We start from the raw sequence: 25,350 nt of genomic DNA, 5'->3' as shown, positions 1-25,350 counted from the left end.
TCCACTTCAAGGTTCAACATGTTGTGCATTCAGAGATGCTCTTCTGCACACCACTGTTGTAACACATTACAGTCTGAGTTACTGTCACCTTCCTGTCAGCTTGAACCAGTCTGGCCATTCTCCTTTGTCCTTTCTCATTAACAAGCTGTTTTCACCCACAGAACTGCTGCTCACCGGATGTTCTTTGTTTTTCACACCAGTCCCTGTGAACTCTGGAGACTGTTGAGCGTGAAAATCCCAGGGGATCAGCCATTTCTGTGATACTCAAACCACCCTGTCTGGCACCAACAATCATTCCACAGTCAAGGTGACTTAGATCACATTTCTTCCCCATTCTGATGTTTGGTCTGAACAACAACTGAACCTCTTGACCACGTCTGCATGTTTTTATGCATGGAGATACTGCCACATGACTGCCACTAGCCACAGTTCTAGAGTGTAAGGTGCCCTGAAAACAATGCTGTGTGAAATGGTGCCATCTGCTGGGAAAGATGAGTAAAGCAAAGTGAATGAAATAGACTCAAGAGATTCTGTCGATGCTGGAAATTCAGAGCAACACACACAAAATGCTGGAGGAACTCAGCAGGTCAGGCAGCATCTATTGAGGAAAAAGCTCTAACAAAGTTTTTTGGTCTGATACATCGAATTATTTATTTCCCTCCATAGATGCTGCTTGACCTGCTGAGTTCCTTCATATTTTGTGTGAGAATTAAATAGTACAGTTTTAAAATAATTATTTTTGAATTAAAACTTACAAGCATGCTGGTTAATTTTCTACTGGTTCAATGGGTGGCATTTTCAAATTCCAAATACCCGTGACTGACAAAGAGAAAAATATGACACATGATATTTCATACAATATTTTTATAAAATAAGGCATTTTTATCCTGATTTCTTTTGTTTCTAAGGGACGTGCCAATCTGTCTGAGCACAAATTACAATTTGCTCACCCACATCCTGAAGTAAGCAACCTGGCTGATGTGGTTCGGGATCTCAGACCTACTGCCCTTATAGGTAGGTTGGAATTTTAGATTGCTTCTAGAATCTTACCTAAATGGAATATTGCATTCAGTGCTGGTCACGTCATTCTAGGGTGGGTGTGGAAGCTTCAGAGAGAATGCAGAGGAGATTTACAGGGATGCTGCCTGGACTAGAGAGCATGCATTATGAGGATAGGTTGAGCGAGCTTGGGCTTTTCCCTCTGGAGTGAAAGAAGATGAGAAGTGACTTGATAGAGATGTACAAGATGATAAAATGCATAGAGATAGTGGATAGCCAGAAACTTCTCGCTCAGGTTGGAAAAGGCTAATACAAGGCATAATTTTAAGGTGATGGGAGGAAAGTATAGGGGCGATATCAGAGGTAGGTTTTTTTTAATGCAGAGAGTTGTGGGTGTATTAAACACGCTGCCAGGGGTGGTGATAGAGGTAAATACGTGAGGGAGATTTAATAGGCAAGTAGATGAAAGAAAAACAGAGGACTCTTGAGAAGGGAAGGGTCAGATTGATATCAGAGTAGGTTAAAAGGTCGGCACAACACCATGAACTGAAGGGCTTAGACTGTGCGGTACTATTCTCTGTTTTATGAAGGAAATGCCTGTGATATATCACTACATCTGCCTTGAATTTCTGATGTTCTTTGAAATTTGACTGTGCAATTCGGAAACCTGTTGTGTATTTACCCTGTGTTAGACTCAACAGCTGGTAGACAAAATCAGGATCCCAAAAGGCTTCCGAAGGGCATCTTGAAGGACCCTCAACACCCAGGACATACCCTCTCCTTATTACTACCATCAGGAAAGAGAAACAGGAGCCTGAAGGCACATACCCAATGTTTTAGGAACAGCTTCTTCCCTTCCGCCGTCAGATTTCTGAATGGTCCATGAACCTATGAAGACCACCTCACTATTTTGCCCTCTTTTTGCATTAATTATTTTTAAAGATATTTTTATTGAAACTTATAATAAATTTTTTAATGTATTATACTGTACTGCTGCCACAAAGCGACGAGTTTCATGAATTGTGTCAGGGATGATAAAGCTGATTGTGATTCTGATCAAGAACTGAATGGTTGAAGGGAAGTAGCAGTGATTGAATCTGGTGGTTTGGGACTCTAGGCTTCTGCCTCCTTCTGCCTGATGGCTGCTGCAAGAAGGTGGCATGGTGGGAGCCTTTGACGAAAGATGTTGCCTTTTTGAGGCAGCGCCTCCTGTAGATACAACTAAGGAATTACAATACGATAACTTTATAAGACTTAATGCTCCATTCCTAGTTCATGTAGTTTATCAAAGAATTGTTTTATTATTAAGGTAGCCAAATTACATAGGTTTGTTTTTCAAAGTTGCATCAGTTTTTTGAGTATTTACCATGCTGAAGAGCTCATGATGCATGTGACTGCAGACATCCAAACATTAATAAACCAAAGTAATACGTTTCTTTGATATCAGTTTATTTCATGATATTATTCTTCCCCTCCATAGGAGCTAAATCACAAAGATTCACAAGGATAATGCTGGAACTGGAGAGTTTGAGTTTCAAGGGGAACCTGGATAAGGCTGTGAAAGCATTTCCTAGAGTAAAGATTGAGGGCTGCACTTAGAGAGGCTCGCACGATTACAAGAAGCATGGGAAGGGTAGAGATTATAGTCTTCAGAATCAGAATCAGGTTTAAAATCACTGGCATATGTCGTGAAATTTGTTGTTTTGTGACAGCAGTACATTGCAATAATAAAAAATGATAAATTACAGTAAGTAGTATTTAGAAGCGATTAAATAAGTAGAACAAAAAGAGAGAAAAATGATGAGTAATGTACATGGGCTGATTGTCCATTCAGAGATATGATGGTGGAGGGGAAGTGTGTGTGTGTGTGTGTGTGTGTGTGTGTGTGTGTGTGTGCGCGCGCGCGCGCGCTTTCGGGCTCCTGTATGCCCTCTTTGATGGTAGCAATGAGAAGAGGGTGATGGGGTTTCAGGGTGATAGGGATATGGGGATTCATAGTGATGGATGCTGTCTGTTCAAGGCATCGCGTTTTGAAGGTGCCCTTGATACTGGGGAGACTAGAACCCATGATGGAGCTGGCGGAGTTTACAACTTTCTGCAGCTTTTTCTGATCCTGTACACTGGCCCTGGGTAGGGGAATCAAACTTTTGAAGACTTTTTCCCCAGCGCAGGGGAGTCTAGAATTTGAAGACATAGATTGATTGATTGATTTATTTATTTATTACTGAGACACAGCACGGAATAGGCCCTTCTGGCCTTTTGAGCCATGCCACCGAACTACCCCGATTTAATCTTAACTTAATCTCGGGACAATTTACAATGATCAACTCATCTACCAATCGGTGTGTGTTTGGATGGTGGGAGGAAACCAGAGTACCCAGAGGAAACCCACACATTCACGGGGACAACTTACAAACTCCTTACAGGCAGCGGCGGGGTGAGGGGCGGGGGAAAGATTTAAAGAGGATTTGCGAGAGAATATTTTCACACAGAAGGCGATGGGTACGTGGAGGAGGTGACGCAGCCACACGGATAGGAACAATTTACAGGGTTATGCGTCAGATGTAGGCAGATGAGATTGTCTTAGAAAGGCATCTTGGTCAGCATAGTCATGATGGGCTGGAGGGCCCATTTCCATGCTGTGTAACTCCGTATCTGTAATAAACAAGAAAAGTGAACAGCTTTCAGGTATAACTAACTGAGAAACCTCACTGCAAACTGTTAATGTCATCTACATATTCGTTTCCAGAAACCTAAGCAATCTAAACAATTCGAAAACATGCAGAGAAGAATTTTGGGTTAAATAAATAAATAGATGGATATTTTAAATGGCAAAATTTCTAACTGTCCAGTAATTGGAAATTATGTTCGAGGTCAAAAGGATAAGGATTTTTTTAAAGAAAAGCAAAAGGAAACAGTACAGCTGTAATCAAAGTAACAAAGGAAAATTAAAGAGTAACTCAGATATTGAAATGAACATTGCAACTTTTACTATCAAAATCAAAAGGGAGAATTATGATGGTGAGAAAAGGGTGTGAGTGAAAGATTTTTGATTCTGCTTTCAGGGGCAGAAGACATGTTCTGGTGGTGCAAGGAGTTATGTAAGGGAATCTGAAACATGAACTCATAATCCTATGTGAGATTAAGAGTTTAGCTTTATTTGTCACATACATCAAAACACACAGATAAATTTGCATCAATTCAAATCAGTGAGGATTGTGCTCATTAGCATGCAGGCATTACCACGTTTCCAATGCCAGTATAGCATGCCCACAACCCTAACCTGTGCATCATTGGAATGTTGGAGGAAACCAGTGAACCCAGAGGAAACCCACATGGTCATGGGGAGAATGTACAAACTCCTTACAGACAGCGGTGGGAATTGAACACTGATCTTACAGTTGGTGCTGTAAAGCATTATGTTTATTGGTACACTACCGTGCCATCCCATACTAGAATATTAGATTAGATTAGATTAGATTATGAGGACACGCAGTCCTCTTTTATTGTCATTTAGTAATGCATGCATTAAGAAATGATACAATGTTCCTCCAGAATGATATCACAGAAACACAAGACAAACCAAGACTGAAAAACTGACAAAAACCACATAATTATAACATATAGTTACTACAGTGCAAAGCAATACCATAATTTGATAAAGAACAGACCATGGGCATGGTAAAAAAAAGTCTCAAAGTCTCTCGCAAGTCCCATCATCTCACACAGATGGTAGAAGGAAGAAACACTCTCCTTTCCATGAGCTTCCAGTGCCGCAAACTTGCCGATGCAGCACCCTGGAAGCACCCGACCTCAGCTGACTCTTAATTGTAGGTTAATTGGCCATTGTTTTGACAGGATTCTTATTTAAGACAGGATGTCCTGACATTGGAGAATGTTCAGAGCGGGTTCACGAGAATGATTCTAGGAATGAAGGGCTTGTCATATGAAGAGCAATTGATGGCTTTGGGCCTGTGCTCACTGGAATTTAGAAGAATGAGGGGGGAATCACATTGAAACCTTCTGAACATTGAAAGGCCTACAGTGAGCGGATGTGGAGAGGATGTTTCCTATCATGGGGGAGTCTAGGACCAGAGGACACATCCTCAGATTAGAAGGATGTCCATTTAGAACACAGATGAGGAGGAATTTCTTTAGCCAGAGGGTGATGACTCTGTGGAATTTGTTACCACGGGTGACTATGTAGGCCAGTCATTGGGTGTATATAAGGCCCGTTGATGTTGTTGATTAGTCAGGACGTGGAAGGTTACGGGGAGAAAGCAGGAGAATGAGGTTGCGAGAGAAATGGATCAGTAATGGTGGAATGGCGGAGTAGACTTGATGGGCCAAATGGCCTTCATCTGCTCCAGTGTCTTATGGAAACATACAGTGAAATGCGGTAACAACCAACACCAACCTAAGGATGTGCTGGGGCAGTCCGTAAGCGTCGTCGCACATTCTGGTGCCACATAGCACGCCTATAACATTGAGAACAACACAAGCAAGAAAGGCAGCAAAATATTTTCTTACACACACATACACACACACATGCACACGCACACACACCTCCACACCCAGGAAAGAACACCTCCAGCCTCCTGAGGACTTGCAGAGATTCACAGACTCAAGGTACTACCATCGGGCCTCCACTTTTGGACTTATAATCAATCTTCAGGCTTCGATCTTCGGTATTCACTCAAGTTCAGCAGGTCCTTTACCTCAGCGTGTTTGTGCCTGTGATAAAAAACATGATGTGATTTAGCTCCCGTAGTTTCTGCTGTCTTTTATATTTGTTTTGAGATACAGTGCGGAATCAGCCCTCCCAGACCTTTGAGCTGCACTGCCCCGAGAACCCTGATTTAACCTAGTCACGAGACAATTTACAATAACCAGTTAACCTACCCGATATGTCTTTGGCCTGTGGGAGGAAACTAGAATACCTGGGGAAAATCTAGGTATTCCATAAAGACTCCTTACAGATGTCGCCAGAATGGAACTCTGAACTCATCGTGGTCGCTGACACGATTACAGCTTGGGGCGTTCAGATTTCAATCCTGGCGCCGTTCTGTAAGATGTCGGTGCGTGGGTTTTCCCCAGGTGCTGTGGTTTCCTCCCACTATCCAAAGATGTACTGAGTAGGTTAATTGGTCATTGTAAATTGTCCTGTGAATAGGTTAGGGTTGATGGGGATTGTCGGGGGTTGTGCAGTATGGCTCGAAGCGCTAGAAGAGTCTACTTTGCACTGTGTTGCCCAATAAAAACTAAATCAGTTCTTTGCCCCGACCTGTAATAATGTTTCTCTAACCACTATGCTACCATGGCACAATTTACTCACATGACGGAGCTATGTAACAATAACACATTATTCTGTGCTGTGTGGTCAACACTCAGAGTGAATTGAGATCCTCTGCATTGATTCTGTTTGCCTTTTCTCTTCCAGGTGCTTCGGCCATTGCGGGTGCATTTACTGAGCAGATCATCAAAGACATGGCAAGCTTCAACAAGCATCCAATTATATTTGCTCTGAGCAATCCAACCAGCAAAGCAGAGTGCACCGCTGAGCAGTGCTATCACCTGACTGAGGTACTGTATCTCGTTTCTCAGGGCAGCCTGGCGTTTGAAGCTCATTAATGGTTAGACCATAAGACACAGGAGCAGAATCAGGCCACTCGGCCCATCATGTCTGCTCTGCCATTCCATCATGGCTGATTTATTTTCCTTCTCAACTCCATTCTCCTGTCTTCTCCTTGTAACCTTTGACGCCCTGACTAACCAAGAACCTATCAACCTCTGCTTTAAATATACTCAATGACTTGGTCTCCACTGCTGTCACCGGCAATGAATTTCACAGATTCAACACCCTAGCTAAGGAAATTCCTCCTCATCTCTGTTCTAAATGGATTCCCTTCTAGTATGAGGCTTCTAGTCTAGGCTCCACCACTACTGGAAACATCCTCTGCACGTCTGCTGTACTACCTTTCAATATTCGATGGGTTTCAATGAGGTTGATGTGTGAGGGGTTTGGAGGCTGGGAAAGGGGCTTGTTTTGCTGTGGTTGTGTTTTGTGCTGGTTCTTACTGTTGTTGTGGCTTGAGGTTTTTTGGTGAGTATTGTGGACATGCTACGTTAGTGTTGGAATGTGTGGTGACACTTGTAAGTTGCTCCCAACACAGACGACAATTCTTATGTGCTGTTTCATATGACACGGGCCATCATGATCTACCACCACGATTGTTCTTGGCAAATTCCACAGAAGTGGTTTGCCATTGCCTTCAGTTGGCCATTGTCTTTACCCTGGCCATTATCACTACTCTTCAGAGATTGCCTGTCTGACGAAAGTGGTCACATAACCAGGACTTGTGATATGCACCAGCTGCTCATACGTCCATCCATCACCTGCTCCCATGGCTTCACATGACCCTGATTGGTGGGATGGGGGGAGGGGACTAAGCAGGTGCTTCACCTTGCACAAGGGTGACCTGCAGGCCATCGGAGGGAAGGAGCGCCTTACACCTCCTTTGGTAGAGACGTATCTCCACCCCGCCACCCTATGCTGCAATATACATGTAATAAATTACTCTGAATTACACTGATAACACAACAATATCTTGGGTAATTGGTAACTGTGCAATCATGGTATCTTTGAAGATAACCTTGCCTGAGTGTAACAAATGACCTCATAAACACGAGAGATTCTGCAGATGCTGGAAATCCAGAGCAACACACTCAAAACATAGAAACATAGAAACATAGAAAATAGGTGCAGGAGTAGGCCATTCGGCCCTTCGAGCCTGCACCGCCATTTATTATGATCATGGCTGATCATCCAACTCAGAACCCAGCCTTCCCTCCATACCCCCTGACCCCTGTAGCCACAAGGGCCATATCTAACTTCCTTTTAAACATAGCTAATGAACTGGCCTCAACAGTTTGCTGTGGCAGAGAATTCCACAGATTCACCACTCTCTGTGTGAAGAAGTTTTTCCTAACCTCGGTCCTAAAAGGCTTCCCCTCTATCCTCAAACTGTGACCCCTCGTTCTAGACCTCCCCAACATCGGGAACAATCTTCCCGCATCTAGCCTGTCCAATCCCTTTAGGATCTTATACGTTTCAATCAGATCCCCCCTCAATCTTCTAAATTCCAACGAGTACAAGCCCAGTTCATCCAGTCTTTCTTCATATGAAAGACCTGCCATCCCAGGAATCAATCTGGTGAACCTTCTTTGTACTCCCTCTATGGCAAAGATGTCTTTCCTCAGATTAGGGGACCAAAACTGCACACAATACTCCAGGTGTGGTCTCACCAAGGCCTTGTACAACTGCAGTAGTACCTCCCTGCTCCTGTACTCGAATCCTCTCGCTATAAAAACGCTGGAGGAACTCAGCAGGTCAGGCAGTATCTATGTTGAGAAGTAAACAGTCAATATTTTGAGCCAAGACCCTTCCCCAGGACTCATTGAAAGGTACATTTAATGTCAGAGAAACGTATACAATATAGATCCTGAAATTCTTCCTCTTTGGACACATCCACGAAAACAGAGGAGTGCCTCAGAGAGTGAATGACAGTTAAATGTTAGAACCCTAAAGCCCCCCACCTCCCCACCCACGCATAAGCAGCAGCAGAGCAATGACACCCGCTCCCCCACCAGCAAAAAAGCATTGTTGCCCCCCACCGAGCACTCAAACGTGCAGCAAAGCATCAGTAAAGACACAGACTTGCAGTACCCCAATGACTACTCGTTCATTCGGTAATTCGACATACCACAGGCTCTCTCTCCCTAATAAGGGAAAAAGAGATATTCCCGTTTCACAGCGAGGGGGGAGACATAACAAACAACTCGCTGATTTATGATGTTAAAAGTCAGTTGCGTCGCTTTTTCTGAGCTCTGTGCCCAAAGAACTTGGGTCTCTGGGCACACAGCCCGCAGCCAGCTTGCTTCTTTCGACCTGCTGTGTACTCCCACATCAGGCGGTGGCAGCACAGACCTTGAATCCGCCCACCTCCAGAGCCACGAAATCCCGGAACCCTGACGGCACGCTAGTCTTCTAGGCTGTGTCCTTGGCATATCGAACAGCGGTCAGTCGTGAGACCCTGGGAGCGGGCCCCATTCCCGTAAAGAACTGAAGTCAGTGCGTAACTCCAGGTCAGGGTTTTTAAAAGAACCCTGAAAGGGAAAAACAGAGATATTAAAGATAGGAATAGAGCTGTTTCTGAAAATATAAGCAAAAGAGTCACTGTTAGGCGCCATCTTTCTCTTAAGCTCTTCCTCCTGGGTTCATAATCATAATCAAGATTGTACTGTCAAACAAAATACAACAGAAGCACAGCAATTTCCAGGGTAAATGTTTAACAAGAAATGTCTGAAAATTCTTCCTTTATATTTCCATTCACGACTAAATTGATTAACAAGATAGAATTAATGGAACAGATTCCCATAAATGATTTGAATGTAGAACATTACAGCACAGTACTGGCCCTTCAGCCCACTAGGCTGTGCTGACCTACTCTAAAATCAATCTAAGCCTTCTCTCCTACGTTGTCCTCCAATTTTTGTATCACCTGTCATCATTCGTTAATGGATTTCACATAGGAGTTTCGGAGTCGGCGGGTAAAATAAACTTTTGGAAAAAAGAAGCATTGAGGTTGAAGTGACTTTTGACAGCATTAATTTGTTACCCGTTGAGTGAGTCATTGAGGACAGTGAGGGGCTCCTCACTCCACCATATCTGTGCTGACATGTATGCCCATTCACTCCAGTCCCGTTTGCTTGCTTTTGGTTTCCACCTTTCTGTAGCCTGCTAATTTAAATGTCTTTCTGAATGCCTCTTAAACATAATCATTCTATCTGATTATATCAGTGCATTCCAGATAATGAATACATATAGATGAAAAAAGCACCTTACCCTTCAGTTTCCTTTTAAAACTCTTTCCACTTGCCTAAAAGCTATTTATTATTTTTAGAGATACAGAATGGTAACAGGGCCCAATGAAACAGTGCCACATACTTATACCCATGTGACCAATTATCCCCTCTTCCTTCCCTTTCTCCTATGGTCCACTGTTCTCATAATCTTATAAACCTCTATTAGATCTCCCATCAGTCTCCTCTGCTCCAAAGAATAACGGCCTTTCATAGCACATGCCCTCTAATCCAGGTAACATCCCGTTTACAGACTTCAATATTTTTCTTTAATCTCGATACACAATATAGCAACAGGTAAACTTTTACAATGGAACCAGTCTAAAGAGTTACAGGTATACTTAGCAGTGTACAATCAGTTGCAGAGGTGGGCAGAGAAATGGCAGCTGGAGTCTAATCTGGACGAATGTGAAATGTTGCACCTCGGTTGGGCAAATGTAACGAGCCAGTACACTGTTAAGGACAAGATCTTTAACAGTGTTGATGAGCAGAGGGATCTTAGCATCCAAGTTCATAGCTCCCTGAGAGATTATGAGAGCCATAGACAGTGTGGTTTCCCCATACCAGAGGGCATGCATTTAAGGTGAGAGGGAGTAATTTCAAAGGAGATGTGAGGGACAATTTTTTTTTATACAGGGAGTAGTGGGTGACTGGAATGTGCTGCTGGTGGTAAAAGCAAATACATTAGACACTTCAAGAAAGGTTAAGATGGTCACATAATGTGAGGGAAATGGAAGGATATGGACATTGTGTAAGCAGATGGGATTAGTTTAGTTGCCCTTTCGACTACTAATTTAATTGGATCAGCACAACATTGTGGGCTGAAGAGCCTGTCCTTTGCTCTACTGGTCTATGCTCCATGTTTTAAAACTAATGTGTCATCATCGTAGAACCAACATTTAAATGTCGCTAACTTTCCCATTTGTAACAGATATACTTCTAATTCTATCATTCTCGCTTCCTGCTTACATGTACATTTGAATTCGATTGCCGATGAGTGTGTGATCTTAGCTGACATTTGGGTTACATTTCTCAGAAATACTGTATTGTTCTACAAGCTGCTGATCGAACAAAAATGTTACACCAAGGACATTGAGATAGAGAGTTCTCTTGATTTCTATGGCCAGCTCAGTTACCAACAAAGACAATCAGATCGATTTTATTTTGTATATCCCAATATTGCGAGGCAGAAAACTGAAAGCTTGAAAGCACATACCACCAAGCTCAAAGGCAAACTGTTGAGTGTAAAATAATGATCTGGGAATCAAAACAGGTTTGTTATTACAGACAAATGTCGTGAAATCTGTTGTTTTACAGCAGCAGTACCTTGTAATATATAAAAATAATAACCATAACTTAAGATAACAAGAAGAAATGTCTTTATTTATTGAGGTACAGTGCAGAATAAGCCCTTCTGGCCCTTTAAGGTGCACTGCCAGCAACCCCCGATTTAACCCTAGCCCAATTACGGGACCATTTACCATGACCAATTAACCTACCAACTTGTACTTCTTTGGACTGTGGGAGGAAACCAGAGCACCCAGAGGAAACCCACGTGGCCACAGGAAGAACATATTAACTCCTTACAGACAGCAGCGGGAATTGAACCCAAATCACTGGGACTGTAAAGCATTGTACTAACTACTAATCACCAGGCCACCATTTTACTTGTTTGCATCGCCTTTTGAAGATGTCCTTAATGCTAGGGAGGTTAGTGCCCATGATGGGGCTGGCTGAGTTTACAATGCAGTGTAGCTTTTTTTCCTAATGCTATGCAGTGGCCCCTCTGTATCAGACACTGATGAAGCCAAGTAGAATGCTCTCCATGGCTCATCTGTAGCGATTTGCTTGGGTCACTCTTCAGTGACATACCAAATCTCCTCAAGCTCCAAATGAAACACAGTTGATGTTGTGCCTTCTTTGTAATTGCATCAACATGTTGGGCTTCAGAGATACTGATACCCAGGAACTTGAAACTGCTCACACTTTCCACTTCTGATCCCTCGATGACGACTGGTGTGGGTTCCCCTGAGTTCCCCTTGCTGAGGTCCACAATCAATTCCTTGGTCTTATTAACATTGAGTACAAGGTTGTTGCTGCAACTCCACTCAGCCAGCCAATTTATCTGACTTTGTTTTCCTCCTCGCCGCCCTCTGAGATTCTGCCTACGATTGGCTAATTTATAGGCTGGACTTGAGCTGTGCCCAAACACACATTCATGGGTGGAGAGACAGTACAATGACCTTTCTCTGTAACCGTAACACTTTTTTTTGTTAATGTTTAAACTTGTACTACCTCAATGCACCGTGGAGAAATGGTATACAAGTGTCTTTTTTTACACTGTACGTGTCAATAATAAATCAATTTACCAATTATATTTGAATAATAGAGTAGTTATGAACTTTGGATATTTTTAAAATGTGTTTCAAATTGAGTCAAAGTGGTTGTAAAGTAATTTGATAAGTTCTCTTATCCTAAAGAGTACTAAGTAAATTCATAAAGCACAAATTAATCAATCCTACTTACGTGCTGTTGATAATATAAAAGACACTCTTTAGTAGAGATTATATTATGCATGTTAGTGTGAGAGAATAAAAAATGTTTCTAAATATCCCTGTCCTTTGTTACCCCCTGATCCCTTACCCCTCTTTTAAAAGGTTTCTTATTCAGTTTTCCATCCCAAATCCCCACCACAACCCATCAGAAATCAGAGGTTGACTTGCTTCATGTTCCTTCCCCCTCTCCCCACACTCTCTTCTCCCTCTCCCTCCCCTCTCTTTCTCTACCTCCCTCTCCCCTTCCTCCTCCTTGTCTCTTCCTTCTCTACCACTCCTTCTCCTTTTCCCACCACTCTCCCCACACCCCTCCCTCTTTCCCTCCCCTCTCCTTTCTCTCCCCTGAACCCTCTCCTCTCTCCTTCTCCTTCCCTTTCTCCCTTTCCCTTCCCCCTCCCTCAAAACCTCCATCTCCCCTCTTCCACTCTTCTCACCCAGTCACTCTCCCCTTCCCCTCCTCTCTTTTCCCTCTCTCATCTCTCCCATTCACTTCTTTCTCTCCCCTCTGCTCTCACTACCCCTTCTCTCATTCCTCTCTCTCCCCTCTGTCTCCGCACTCCAACTCTTTCTCCCCCATCTTCCTCTCTCTCCCCACTGGCCCTCTCCCTCTCTCCCTTCTCTCTCTCCCACTCTCTCTCCCCCCTACCTCCTCTCTTTCCCCACCTTCTCCCCTCCCCTTCCCTTCCACACCCTCTCCCCTCTTCCTCTCCCCTCCCGCTCCCCCTCCCCTCCCTCACCCACTCTCACCCCCTCCCCTCTCCCGCTCTGCCCCTCTATACCCCTCCCCTTCTCCTCTTACCCTCTCTCCCCCTCCTCTCACCCCTCCCCCACCCTCTAGCCTTCCCCTCTCCCCCTCCCCTCTTCCTGTCTCCCCCTCCCCATTTCCCCTCTCCCCCTTCCCCTCCCCTCCCCTCCCCTCCCCATCTCCCCTCTCCCCTCCTCCCCTTCCCTCCTCTCCCCCTCCCTTCTCACCCGCTCTACGCCCTCCCTTTCCCCTCCCAACCCCTCTTCCACCCTCCTCTTCCCCCATCTTCCCCTTCCTCTCTTCCCCTTCCTCTCTTCCCCTTCTCCCTCCCCTCTTCCCCTCCCTCTCCCCCTCTCCCCTTCCCCCTCCACCAGCCCTTCCTCTCCCCCTCCCCACTCCCTCTCCCCTCTCCCCTCTCCCCTCCCTTCCCTGTCTCTCCCCTCCCTCTCTCCTCCTCCCCCACTCTCTCCCCCTCCCTCTCCTCCTCCCTCACTCCCTCCCCTCCCACTCTCTCCCCCTCCTTCTCCTCCTCCCTTTACTCCCCACTCTCCCCTTCTCCCCTCCACCTCTTTCCTCCCTCCTCTCTTCCTCCCCCTTTCTTCTCTTCTCCCCTCCTGCTCTCTCCCCCCTCTTCCTTTCCACTCCCTCCCTCCCTCCCTTCACCTCTCTCTCCCTGTCTCCCACTCCTGAGGCAGTGTGGTAGTGTAGTGGTTAGGACATTCCTTTAAAAAACAAGCTGTAATATCGGGGTTCGATTTCCGCCGCTGTCTATGGTGAGTTTGTACCTTCTCTCCATGACCATGTTGGCTTTCTCCAGGTGCTCTGTTTTCCTCCCACATTTTAAAGACGCACTGTTAGAGTTAATGCATTGAGGGGTTGCTATGTTGCCCCTGGAAACATGGCAACTTGTGCAGGCCATTCAGCAGAAACATTGCCAGTTTGATTTGACACAAACAAAGCATTTCACTCAATGCTTCAAAGTAAACGTGACAAATAAAGTTAATCCAGTCTTTCACTCCTGCATCCCTCAAGCTGTGACCTGCATATCTGGCCTCCAGTCCTACCAAGGCCCAAGCCTTTGTTCTATCAAGGTCCAAGGCCCTGCCGCAGAACAGAACTGCATCATGCTTCAGTAACTTCCAGTTGGATGGGATCACCACTCGTAGCAGAAAGTCACCAGCCACTCACTGCCACTTTATTAGGTGCACCTGCATATCTGGTTGTTAGAAACAGAATCAGAATCAGGTTTATTATCACCGGCATGTGTGGTGAAATTTGTTAACTTAGCAGCAGCAGTTCAATGCAATACATGATAATATAGAAAAATAATAATAAATAACCCAGTAAATCTATTACAGTAAGTATGTATCTATATCTATATACACACACACACACACACACACACACATATATATATATGTGTGTGTGTGTGTGTGTGTGTGAATGGAATAGATTAAAAATAGTGCAAAAACAGAAATAATATATACTTTTTTAAAAAAGAGAAAAAAGAGAAAAAAGTGAGGTAGTGTTCATGTGTGCGATGTCCATTTAGGAATCGGATGGCAGAGGGGAAGGAGCTGATCCTGAATCACTGAGTGTCTGCCTTCAGACTTCTGTACCTCCTTCCTGATAGTAACAATAAGAAGAGGGCATGTCCTGGGTGATGGGTGTCCTAATAATGGACATCACTTTTCTGAGGCACAACTCCTTGAAAATGTCTTGGATACTATGGAGGCTCGTACCCAAGATGGAGATGATTAACTTTACAACTTTCTGTAGCTTCTTTCTGTCCTGTGCAGTAGCACACCGCTGCCCCGCCCATACTACACAATGATGCAGCCTGTCAGAATGCTCTCCACGGTACATCTTATAAAAGCTTTTGAGTGTTTTAAGTGACAAACTGAATCTCTTCAAATTCTTAATGAAATATACCTGCTGGCTTGCCTTCATTATAGCACATCCATATGTTGAGACCAGGTTAGGTCCTCAGAGATCTTGACACCCAAGAACTTGAAATTGCTCACTCTCTCCACTTCTGAACCCTCTATGAGGATTGTTATGTGTTCCTTCATCTTACCCTTCCTGAAGTCCACAATCAGCTCTTTCATCTTACTGACTCTGAGTGCCAGGTTGTTGCTGTGACACCCCTCAACTAGCTGATATATCTCACTCCTGTATGTACTCTCATCTCCATTTGCAATTCTACCAACAATGGTTGCATCATCAACAAATTTATAGATGGAAATTGAGCTATACCTAGCCACACAGTCATGGGTATAGAGGGAGTAGAACAGTGGGCGAAGTACCCAACCCTGCTGTATTTTTACGGTTTTTCTTATGCATAAAACACCTCCGTGACTTTTATTTACAAAAACTTACATTGGTTACCCCAATGCTCTGAGATGATTCCAGAGTTATTGAACCTGTCAGCTAATGCAGTGGCTTTGAAACTGTCAGTATTTCAGTACCAAAGCTCAGCTCAGTTTGTACAAGCTGAGACCCCATTCATACCATGAGAAATCACAGCCAATGACATCAAATTTTACTATGTGGTATCTTTGCTTGGAAACTCCACAGCTGTGAGAGTGGTGAGCGTACATGAACACCCGCTTGAACATGAAAAATACTGTTCACTGAAAACTCACCTTTTACAGACTTTTGGACTATTGGAGCCAGGGCGGACCAAACAATTGCTCTCCCTGTCCGGCCTCGGTGATGCTAAGCTGTTGGAGCTAATTGACCACATGCTGTCTCCCTTGGGAAATCACCATCCTTTTTTAAAATTTTTAATGAATTCTTCATGCAGCAAATGTCTCAACAAGTTCGCAAGGTCCTCACTAATGACACGTGAAGGAGTACAGGGAGCTTGCTAAAATAGCTGATAGTCTCCACGCAGTCAGGCAGCAGTGCATCATTCCTCCTTTCTCTACATCAATAAGCCCGGTCAGCAAGAACACCAACATAAGGACATGTCAGAGGAAAAATAATGTTGTGACTGATTGCCTCTCCTGGCCAGCCGTTGAGGCCATACACATAGGGGTTGACTATGCCGGCATGGCAGCTGACCAAACTACTGACCCAGAGATCCAGGCTTACCGAACAGAAGCCATAGGCCTACAGTTGGCTTCGGGGAAGGTGGAGTTTCTCTCCCATGTGATGTCTTAACTGGTCGCCCTCGTCCCATAGTGCCCGCAAACTGCTCTTGACTTCATACGTGGATTCTCACATCCTGGCTGGAAGGCGTCACAGAACTGGTTGCACTAAGGTTTGTGTGATACCGGCCTTAGAAAGGATGTGCATGATTGGATTGCAGCGTGCGCGGATTGCCAATGGGCAAAAATTAACCATCGTGTCCAGGCACCATTGGCACTTTTGGAGGTCCCTGTGCGAAGGATTGGCCATGTCAATGTGGACCTTGCTGGTCCTCTTCCCCCTCCTCTGGTTTCACGCACCTCCTTCCCATGGTGGACTGTTCCACCAGGAGGCCAGAGGTCATCTCTTTAGCATCAATGACAGCCACAGATGTGGCTCTGGCATTCATTGGATTAGATTAGATTAGATTATGAGGATGCGCAGTCCTCTTTTATTGTCAATAGGTAATGCATGCATTAAGAAATGATACAATGTTCCTCCAGAATGATATCACAGAAACACAAGACAAACCAAGCTAAAAAAACTGACAAAAACCACATAATTATAACATATCGTTACAACAGTGCGAAGCGATACCGTAATTTGATAAAGAACAGACCATGGGAACGGTAAAAGTCTCAAAGTCTCTCGAAAGTCCCATCATCTCACACAGACGGTAGAAGGGAGAAACTCTCCCTACCATTGAGCTTCCAGCGCCATAAACTTGCCGATGCAGCATCCTGGAAGCACCCGACCACAGTCCGACTCCGAGTCCGTCTGAAAACTTCGAGCCTCCAACCAGCCCTCCGACACCGAGCACCATCTCTGCCGAGCGCTTCAACCCCGGCCCTGGCAACAGACAGTAGGCAAAGCCAAGGAGTTGGGGGCTTCCCCTCCGGAGATTTTCGATCGCACAGTAGCAGCGGCAGCGAAGCGGGCATTTCAGAAGTTTCTCCAGATGTTCCTCTGTGCTTCTCACGTCCGTCTCCATCAAATCAGGATTGTGCACGGCCCCTAGTTAACACATACCATATCAATTCGGAGCAGCCACGCGCGCTGTGTCGCGTTGCCATCTTCTCCTCATCTGGGTTGCTCTGTTTGGTAGCCCATCTGATATTTCCTCTGACCGCAGTCCCCAATTCATATCAGTCCTCTGGGCGGCAATGGCCCAGAACCTCTGTGAAAAGCTACATCACATCAGGTGCATCACCCACAGTCCAACGGCCTATTTGAATGGTTACACTGCTTTTTAAAGGCTGCTCTGAGGGCTTCCCTGATGGCTGAGTGTTGGCGTGATTGTCTCCTCTGGGTCCTGCTGGAGCTCAGAATAGCTCGAAAAGAGGACCTGAAGTCATTTGTGGCTGAGTTGGTGTATGGGCAGCTGTTACAAGTGCCAGGTGATTTTATTCCTGAACCAGTTAGGCTTTCAATAGTGTTCCACCCTCCTCAGTAAGTTCAATTCCTTTGCACACCTATTCCTACCTCCCATCATGGAGTACAGCACTCTTACATTCTTGTTAACCTACATTCCGCCTTGTTTGTTTTTGTCCGCCGTGATACACACCAACATCCTTTTAAGTCCCTTTCCAATGGCCCGTTCTGCATTTTGCAATGGGGAGAAAAAACGTTTATCACAGATGAGAGGGTAAACCTGAACATATTTTGGTAGATCACCTTAAACCAGCCTACCAAGTTGAAGGACTCCACTGCCATGCCGTGCCATCGTGACATGGCCATGAGCATTTACACTCTGGACCAGACGGAGGTCTCTGCTGTTGCTCCACCCTTGAAACTTTGGACCTCAGCCAGGCTCCAGACAGGCTCACAATGCCGGTTTTAGTGAGTTCAGTGGGGGCCTGCGTAAGGTAATATATTTGGTGGAAACATACATAGCTTACAGCCACCGACATTGAATTGGGATTCACTTCAAGAGGCTGGTCTGATGTGATGTTGCAGTTGTGTAAAGTACTTTTACCATGCTTTGTGTTCAGCGTTTGGGTTACAATAAAGGAGCTGTTGTGGTTTTTCTGAAACATGAAACACCTCCGCTGCTTTTATCTGTGAAAAACTACACTATCACCCTCTGGACTGAGATTGTACGTCCTTCCTGTGGAATGTGTGGGTTTATTCTGGGTGCTGCTGTTTCCTCCCACAATCCAAAGACATACCAGGTAGGTTAGTTGGTCAGTGTAAATTGTGCCATGATTAGGTTAGGGTTAACTCAGGGTTGTCAGGGGTTGCTGGGTGGTGCGACTTGAAGTGCTGGAGGAGCCTGTTGCATGCCAGATTGCTAAATAAATATGTAACCCTCTCACCATGGATGTAATAAACCAGGCTCGATAATTAACTCGGGCTAACAGCCACATGACTCATCATCCCATGGGTAATGGTGAGAAGGTCACCTTCAGTAAGCCACACAGTATGATTTGGGTTCATCCAAATGGGAAAGTGAGAATGTTCCAATGAGGGAACGGATATTGTGGTGAATGCTGTGTAAATACTGCCCCATGCAAAGTTATCATTCACCAGGAAATGGCAGATCGTACACCAGAATAAAATTAAAGTGGAAGCATATTTACTGATATTTCAACTTTAACAAACAGTTAATAGAAAATGAAAATGAAAAAGGGCCCATTACAGTTAAACGGGTCTAAATGTGCATATAAACGTTGGAGCTCATTTCCACAGTAGTTGGATGTTATCGCTTTACTCACGGTGCTGAACCCCAATCTCCAGCCACAAACCGAATTTCCCTTGGAGAACGTCATGAACAAACTGGCTAGCTCAGAGTATTGGCACTTCCTCCTTGAAACCATTCATCTGCACAAAGCTCTCCTTGCAATAAGGTGTCCCCTTCAGGTGAGATCCTCCAAATGTCTTCTCTGTGCTCTTCTTCACACCTCCTCTTCCAACACCTCCCAACAAAAGGACCCCAAAATGAGACTGCTGTCCTTCAGAAATCTGATCCTGCCCAGCTGTCTCAAATATTCCATGATATCCTACTGGACAGAACGTTACAGCACGTTACCCAGATGGCAGACACAACATTCCCAGACTGAGCAAATAACCTGAGCCAAAGCCAAAACACTAGTTTATGCAGTTTGACTAACAAAACACACTGTGTTTGCAGAAAAACTGCTAAAATACAAATACTTCACAGCATAGTAGCAGAAATACAATAAAATATGTTCTTAACCAGGACATTGTAAGCATTCTCCCCCCCTAAAAAATAGTCATGTCCTCGTGACTTTGTAAGCCTTCAACTTATCAATCCATTGTTAATAATAAAGTATTCAAATGAATTTCGAGATTTCAGGAACCTCAATCCATTTGTGAAAGTAAGTAACATATCTCACTATTGGGATTGGTTCAACACTCTGTTTCCTAGGTGCATATTATGCCAGCCTATCTGGGGTTTTACTGACTCTCTGGGACCTCCTTATCTTATCTTCAGCTTCTCCAGCCTCAGCCACTGCTTGTGACTGTTTCTGTTTACTTAGGGATGCCTCGCCCTGTCTATCACTCGTACCTTCTGCCCCCTGACTGAACGCAGCTTCATCTCCAATTATTTCTGAGCCCAGTTTCCCTTCACTGTCTGTTATCACGTCTGACTGTCCACTGGTAGTGCTCCTCACTATATCCGGGTCGGGGCTGGGAGATTCAGATATCTCTTCATCAGCTCTCCAGTATTCACTCAGGGGGAAGCAAGGTGGATTACCTTTGTCTGCAGCTGCATTAGCTTGTGTTTGTTCTTGCAAAATCGTGGCTCTAGGACAACACCATCAAATTACAGGCCATGACATTCAGATACTTGGGCTATACCCCTTCCACCAATCTCCCTCCCGGCACTTATCCATGTAAGCAGAACAAGTGCTAGACATGCTCTTACACTTCCTCCCTTACCACCATTCAGGGCCCCAGACAGTCCTTCCAGGTGAGGCGACACTTCACCTGTGAGTCGGCTGAGATGATATACTGCGTCCGGTGCTCCTGAAGCAGCCTTCTATCCATTGGCGAGACCCGACGCAGGCTGGGAGACCGTTTCGCTGAACACCTACGCTCTGTCCGCCAGAGAAAGCAGGATCTCCCAGTGGCCACACATTTTAATTTCATGTCCCATTCCCATTCTGATATGTCTATCCACGGCCTCCTCTACTGTCAAGACGAAGCCACACTCAGGTTGGAGGAACAACACCTTATATTCCGTCTGGGTAGCCTCCAACTTGATGGCATGAACATTGACTTCTCTAACTTCCGTTAATGCCCCACCTCCCCCTCGTACCCCATCCATTATTTATTTATCTTTTATTATTATTAATAAAATTTTTTTCTCTCTCTCCTTTTTCTCCCTCTGTCCCTCTCACTATACTCCTTGCCCATCCTCTGGGCTTCCCCCCTCCCATCCTCTGGGCTTCCCCCCTCCCCTTTTTCTTTCTCCCTAGTCCTCCCATCTGTCCCATGATCCTCTCATATCTCTTTTGCCAATCCACTTTCCGGCTCTTAGCTCCAGCCCTTCCCGTTCCCATCTTCTCTTATCATTTTGTATCTCCCCCTCCCCTTCCCACTTTCAAATCTCTTACTAGCTCTTCTTTCAGTTAGTCCTGACGAAGGGTCTCGGCCCGAAACTTTGACTGTACCTCTTCCAATAGATGCCCCCTGGCCTGAGGCATTCACCAGCATTTTTTGTGTGTGTCACTTGAATTTCCAGCATCTGCAGATTTCCTCGCACTTGGGCTATACTATATTTTTGTGACTGTTTTTCTGCTAACGTAACCATATGTGTTATATGTGTCTTGTGCTGTGTGCTGTTGGTGCTGTGTCTTGTTTCGTTTGGATGTATTCAGGTGTTTGGTTGAATGGCCATGTAACATGAACGTGAATTGATGCCGGACGATGCTGGAGGAACTCAGGTCAGGCAGCAACTGAAGGATCTCAGCCTGAAGCATCAACTGTTTATTTTGTTTTAGAGATACAGCACAGTAACAGACCCGATGAGATTGTGCTGCCTAATTACACCCATGTGTCCAGGTCAAAGAAACAGGCAGGAGAAATCATTGCAGACACGACCCACCCTGTAAGCTGCCTTTTCCAAAATCTCCCTTCTGGAAAGTGCTGGAGGGCTATTAAAATAAAAGCTTCACACCAATTTAAAAGTTTCTTGATGAAAAAGTTCTGATGAACCATTCTGGTTAGCCCCCCCCTCCCAACCATCTATCTATTCCCCCTGTCTCTGGAGCACTGTAGTGTAAAACCCTTTAAACCACTTTTCAGATGCTGTCTACATTGTAAATACATGCAACACACATCAAAGTCGTGTTTGCGATTGTAAATACATGTTGGTATTTATGTATCTATGCACATATTATTCCGATCTGCACTTTAACCTCGAACTTCACTTTTTATATAATTCTTTATTTTTTATAACTGTTGAATGTTGTTTTTGTTGAGCTTTGTGCCAGCACAACGCAGAAAATTCCCAATTGGTGTAAATGTAGAGGTGGATAAAGTTGATCTTTGATCCTTGAGTGTTTGGGTGGAGTGGTCAGACTGCCTGACCTGCTGAGCTCCTCCAGCATTTTGTGTGTGTTACTCACGATTTCCAGCATCCGCAGAATGTTTTGTGTCAGATTTGTGGAAGTGCGTCTTTGAAAGAGATTCATGAAGACCATTTCCATTCTACAGTATGTAGCAAGAATAGGATATTCTGTTCCGTAAATGATTGATGATGATTTTAGACCAAAAGATCATAAGACATGGGAGCAGATTTAAGCCATTCGTTCCATCAAGTCTGCTCCGCCATTCCATTATGGCTGATTGATTATCCCTCTCAACCCCATTCCCCTGCCTTCACCCAAACCTTTGACGCCCTGACTAATTAAGAATCTATCACTGTCAGCTTTAAAGATACCCAATCATTTTACCTCCACAACCAGCTGTGGCAGTGAATTCCACAGATTCACCACCTTCAGGCAAAAGGAATTCCTCCTCATCTCTGTTCTAAGTGGATGTCCCTCCATTCTGAGGCTGTGCCCTCTGGTCCTTGGCTTCCCCCATTATTGAAAACATCATCTCCACATCCACTCTATCTAGGCTTTTCAATATTCTATAAGTTTCAATGAGATTTTCTATGAGATCCCACCTCATTCTTCTAAATTCCAGTGGGTACAGGCCCGGAGCCATCATATGATCTCATACGTTAACCCTTTCATTCCTGGGAACATTCTCGTGAAACTCCACTGGATCTTCTCCAGTGCCAGCACATCTTTTTCTTTCTTTTGTTATACCAGCTTAAAAGAATCAAATCCATAGAACTCACCAGCTCAGGCAGCATCCATGAAGGCTTGAAACACTGACTCTTTAATTCCCTCCAGAGATACAGTCTGACCTGCTGAGTTCCTGAACACAAGAAATTCTGTAGATGCTGGAAATACAGAATCACATACATGAAATCTGAGTAGCCTCCAACCTGCTGGCATGAGCATTGATTTCTCTAACTTCCAGTAATTACTCCTCCCTCCCCCTCTTCTCTCTCTCTTGCCATTCTCCCTTCTGGTTCCCCTCTTACTCCTTCTCTCCTCCTCACTAGCCTATCACCTCCCTCTGGGTCTCCTCTTCCTTCCATTTCTCCCATGGTCCATTCTTCTCTCCAATCAGATTGCTTCTTCTTCAATCCTTTACCCCTTCCACCTATCACTTCCAAGCTTCTCACTTCTTCCCTTCGCCTCCTGCCTACATTCCCCTTCACCTGGTTTCACCTATTAGCTTCTACCTTGTATTCCTTCCCCTTTCCCTACCATCATATTCTGCCTTCTTCCCTCTTCCTTTTCAGTCCTGATGAAGTTAATGTTTCAGTTCCATAAGATATAGGAGCAGAATTAGGCCATTTAGCCCATCAAGTCTGTTCCACTCAGCCTGAAACTGCTTATTCCTTTCCATAGATGCTGCCTGACCCATCTGAGATCCTCCAGCATTCTGTGTGGATTTCCAACATCTGCAGAATCTCCTGTGTTTAAGTAAATGGAACTGGTGCCTGCTCCAGTCATGACATTAAATGGTGTAAAACAAAATAACAGGGAGAGAAGGAAACTATTGATTACGTTACGACCAAAGGAGAAAATAGCACTGGCATGTGAGATTGGGAAGGGCGCAAATGGGTGTTGGCTTCAAATGCTGACCACAGTAAATGGAGTATGAGGTCAATTAGACCGAAATGTACTTGCGTGATTTGGAAGGGTTGGATGAGAAGGGAGTTGGCCTGTTTATCAGAATCTGAATGAAATAAATTATGTTTGTGAGCTGGAAGTTTGCTATTGGACCTGGAATGGATACAACTGAGATAACTGGATTAGTTGGTTACCTTTCAATTAACTTCTATAGAAAGGAATAAACCACTGACGTTTTGGGCCAAGACCCCAGGGATAATAAACTTAATTGAAATTCTCATTCTCTCACACACAGAACCTGCAAATTATATTTCACAGTAACACTCTCCAAACATTAAATGATAAAAAATGTTTTGACATGCTCTCCAATATTAGTATCCCATTTAATTCAAAACCAGACCTTAAGTAATACTTTCTAATCTGTACCCACTGAATAAACATAATATTATCACAAACGATTGCAATATAGTGTTGAATCTTTAATTTGAGTATGTTTTTATTCTGAGAAGCTAAGTTGAAAAGTGGGACCTTTTCAACATTTCAATGAATCCTAATGAAGGATCTTGGCCCAAAATCTCGACTGTGTTTCTCTCTGATGTTGCCTGATCTGCTGAGTTTCTCCTGCATTTTTGTGTGGTCCTCTGGATTTCCAATATCTCAGAATCTCTTGTGTTTATGACCTGTCAATTAAACCATTACCTAATCAATGAAATCATCTAAAAATTCTCATTTTTAAGGTATAGTTTAAAAATTTCCTGTAAAGATACATCTGAAAACAAGAGGACAGATAATAAACTCAAAATACTCTGCAGATGTTGGGGTTAAAGCAACACTCACAACACACTGGAGGAACTCAGCAGGTTGGGCAGCATCTGTGGAAATGAACAGTCAATGTTTCGGGCTGAGACCCTTCGTCAGGACTGAAGAGGGAGGGGGCAGGGGCAGATAATATTGTGGAATCCTGACAGTCTTGTGGTTAAAGTACAATCTGTGGTCCAGATCACTTGGGGACTCCTCTCCCATGTGAAGGCAGTGCTCATGAAGGTTCAGTGGGATGGCAGAGGCTTCCTTTAATTTCCCAGCTCTTATGTATGAATGGAAAATATTGGCTGCTACGAAGTAATAATGGGTGTTTCTAAAACAGAAAGTTTTGGTGATACTTACTTAGCAAACCTTTCAACATCTTTGAAAAGTTGGGTATTGAGAATAAAGGGAATATCTTTGATAAGACTGCAACCAAGGAGTCCTTTCCCTTCAGTACAAGTGAAAATATTGTTACAAAAACAATGTTTTCACTTGCTATATGTGAAAGGTGACTCTACAGCATGTGGACTAACTTTCGGGGAATCTGCAGACCATGTTCTCAGTATTATTTGGTGTTTTAAAATTATTTGCACAATTTGTCCTCTTTTGCACGTTGGAAGTTTGTCAGTGTTTGGTTTTGCAGTGGTTCGATGGTTCCATTTAACAGCAGGGAGTGTATACAGTGTACAATCTGAAATTCTAACTCTTCGCAGACATCCCCCAAAACAGAAGAGAAGCCAAAAGAATGAACAACAGAAAAAAAACGTGAGAACCCCAAAGCCCCCTCTCTGCGCTCTACCGTGCACAAGCAGCAGCAAAGCATCAAACCCCTTCCCCCTCCCCACCCATTTCAGCAAGAAGCATCAGCATCCATCACCCGCTAAACAAGCAATAGCAAAGTCCCCAGAGAGAGAGAGCGTGATTTGCAGTCCAGGAAAAATCATTGCTTACTTGATGATCCAGCATGCTGCAGTCTCTCTCTCTCTAACAAGGGACAGAGAGTTGTCACCCATTCCACAGCGAGAGGAGA

General features: G+C 44.3%; 1 protein-coding gene across 1 annotated transcript in view; it reads left to right on the top strand.

Annotated features, from left to right (window-relative positions):
* The window catches only part of me1 (malic enzyme 1, NADP(+)-dependent, cytosolic), a 481,492-nt gene that overhangs the window by 418,893 nt on the left and 37,249 nt on the right, over positions 1–25,350 (top strand). The window contains exons 10-11 of the mRNA XM_063040862.1: positions 909–1,014; positions 6,440–6,582. Of these exons, the coding sequence (XP_062896932.1) occupies positions 909–1,014; positions 6,440–6,582 (249 nt within the window). The remainder of the gene's footprint in view (positions 1–908; positions 1,015–6,439; positions 6,583–25,350) is intronic.

The sequence above is a fragment of the Mobula hypostoma genome, chromosome 2, assembly GCF_963921235.1.
Source record: "Mobula hypostoma chromosome 2, sMobHyp1.1, whole genome shotgun sequence".
NCBI lineage: Eukaryota > Metazoa > Chordata > Chondrichthyes > Myliobatiformes > Myliobatidae > Mobula > Mobula hypostoma.
Note: the sequence above shows the minus strand (reverse complement) of the source record. Positions and strands in the feature narration are given on the sequence as shown.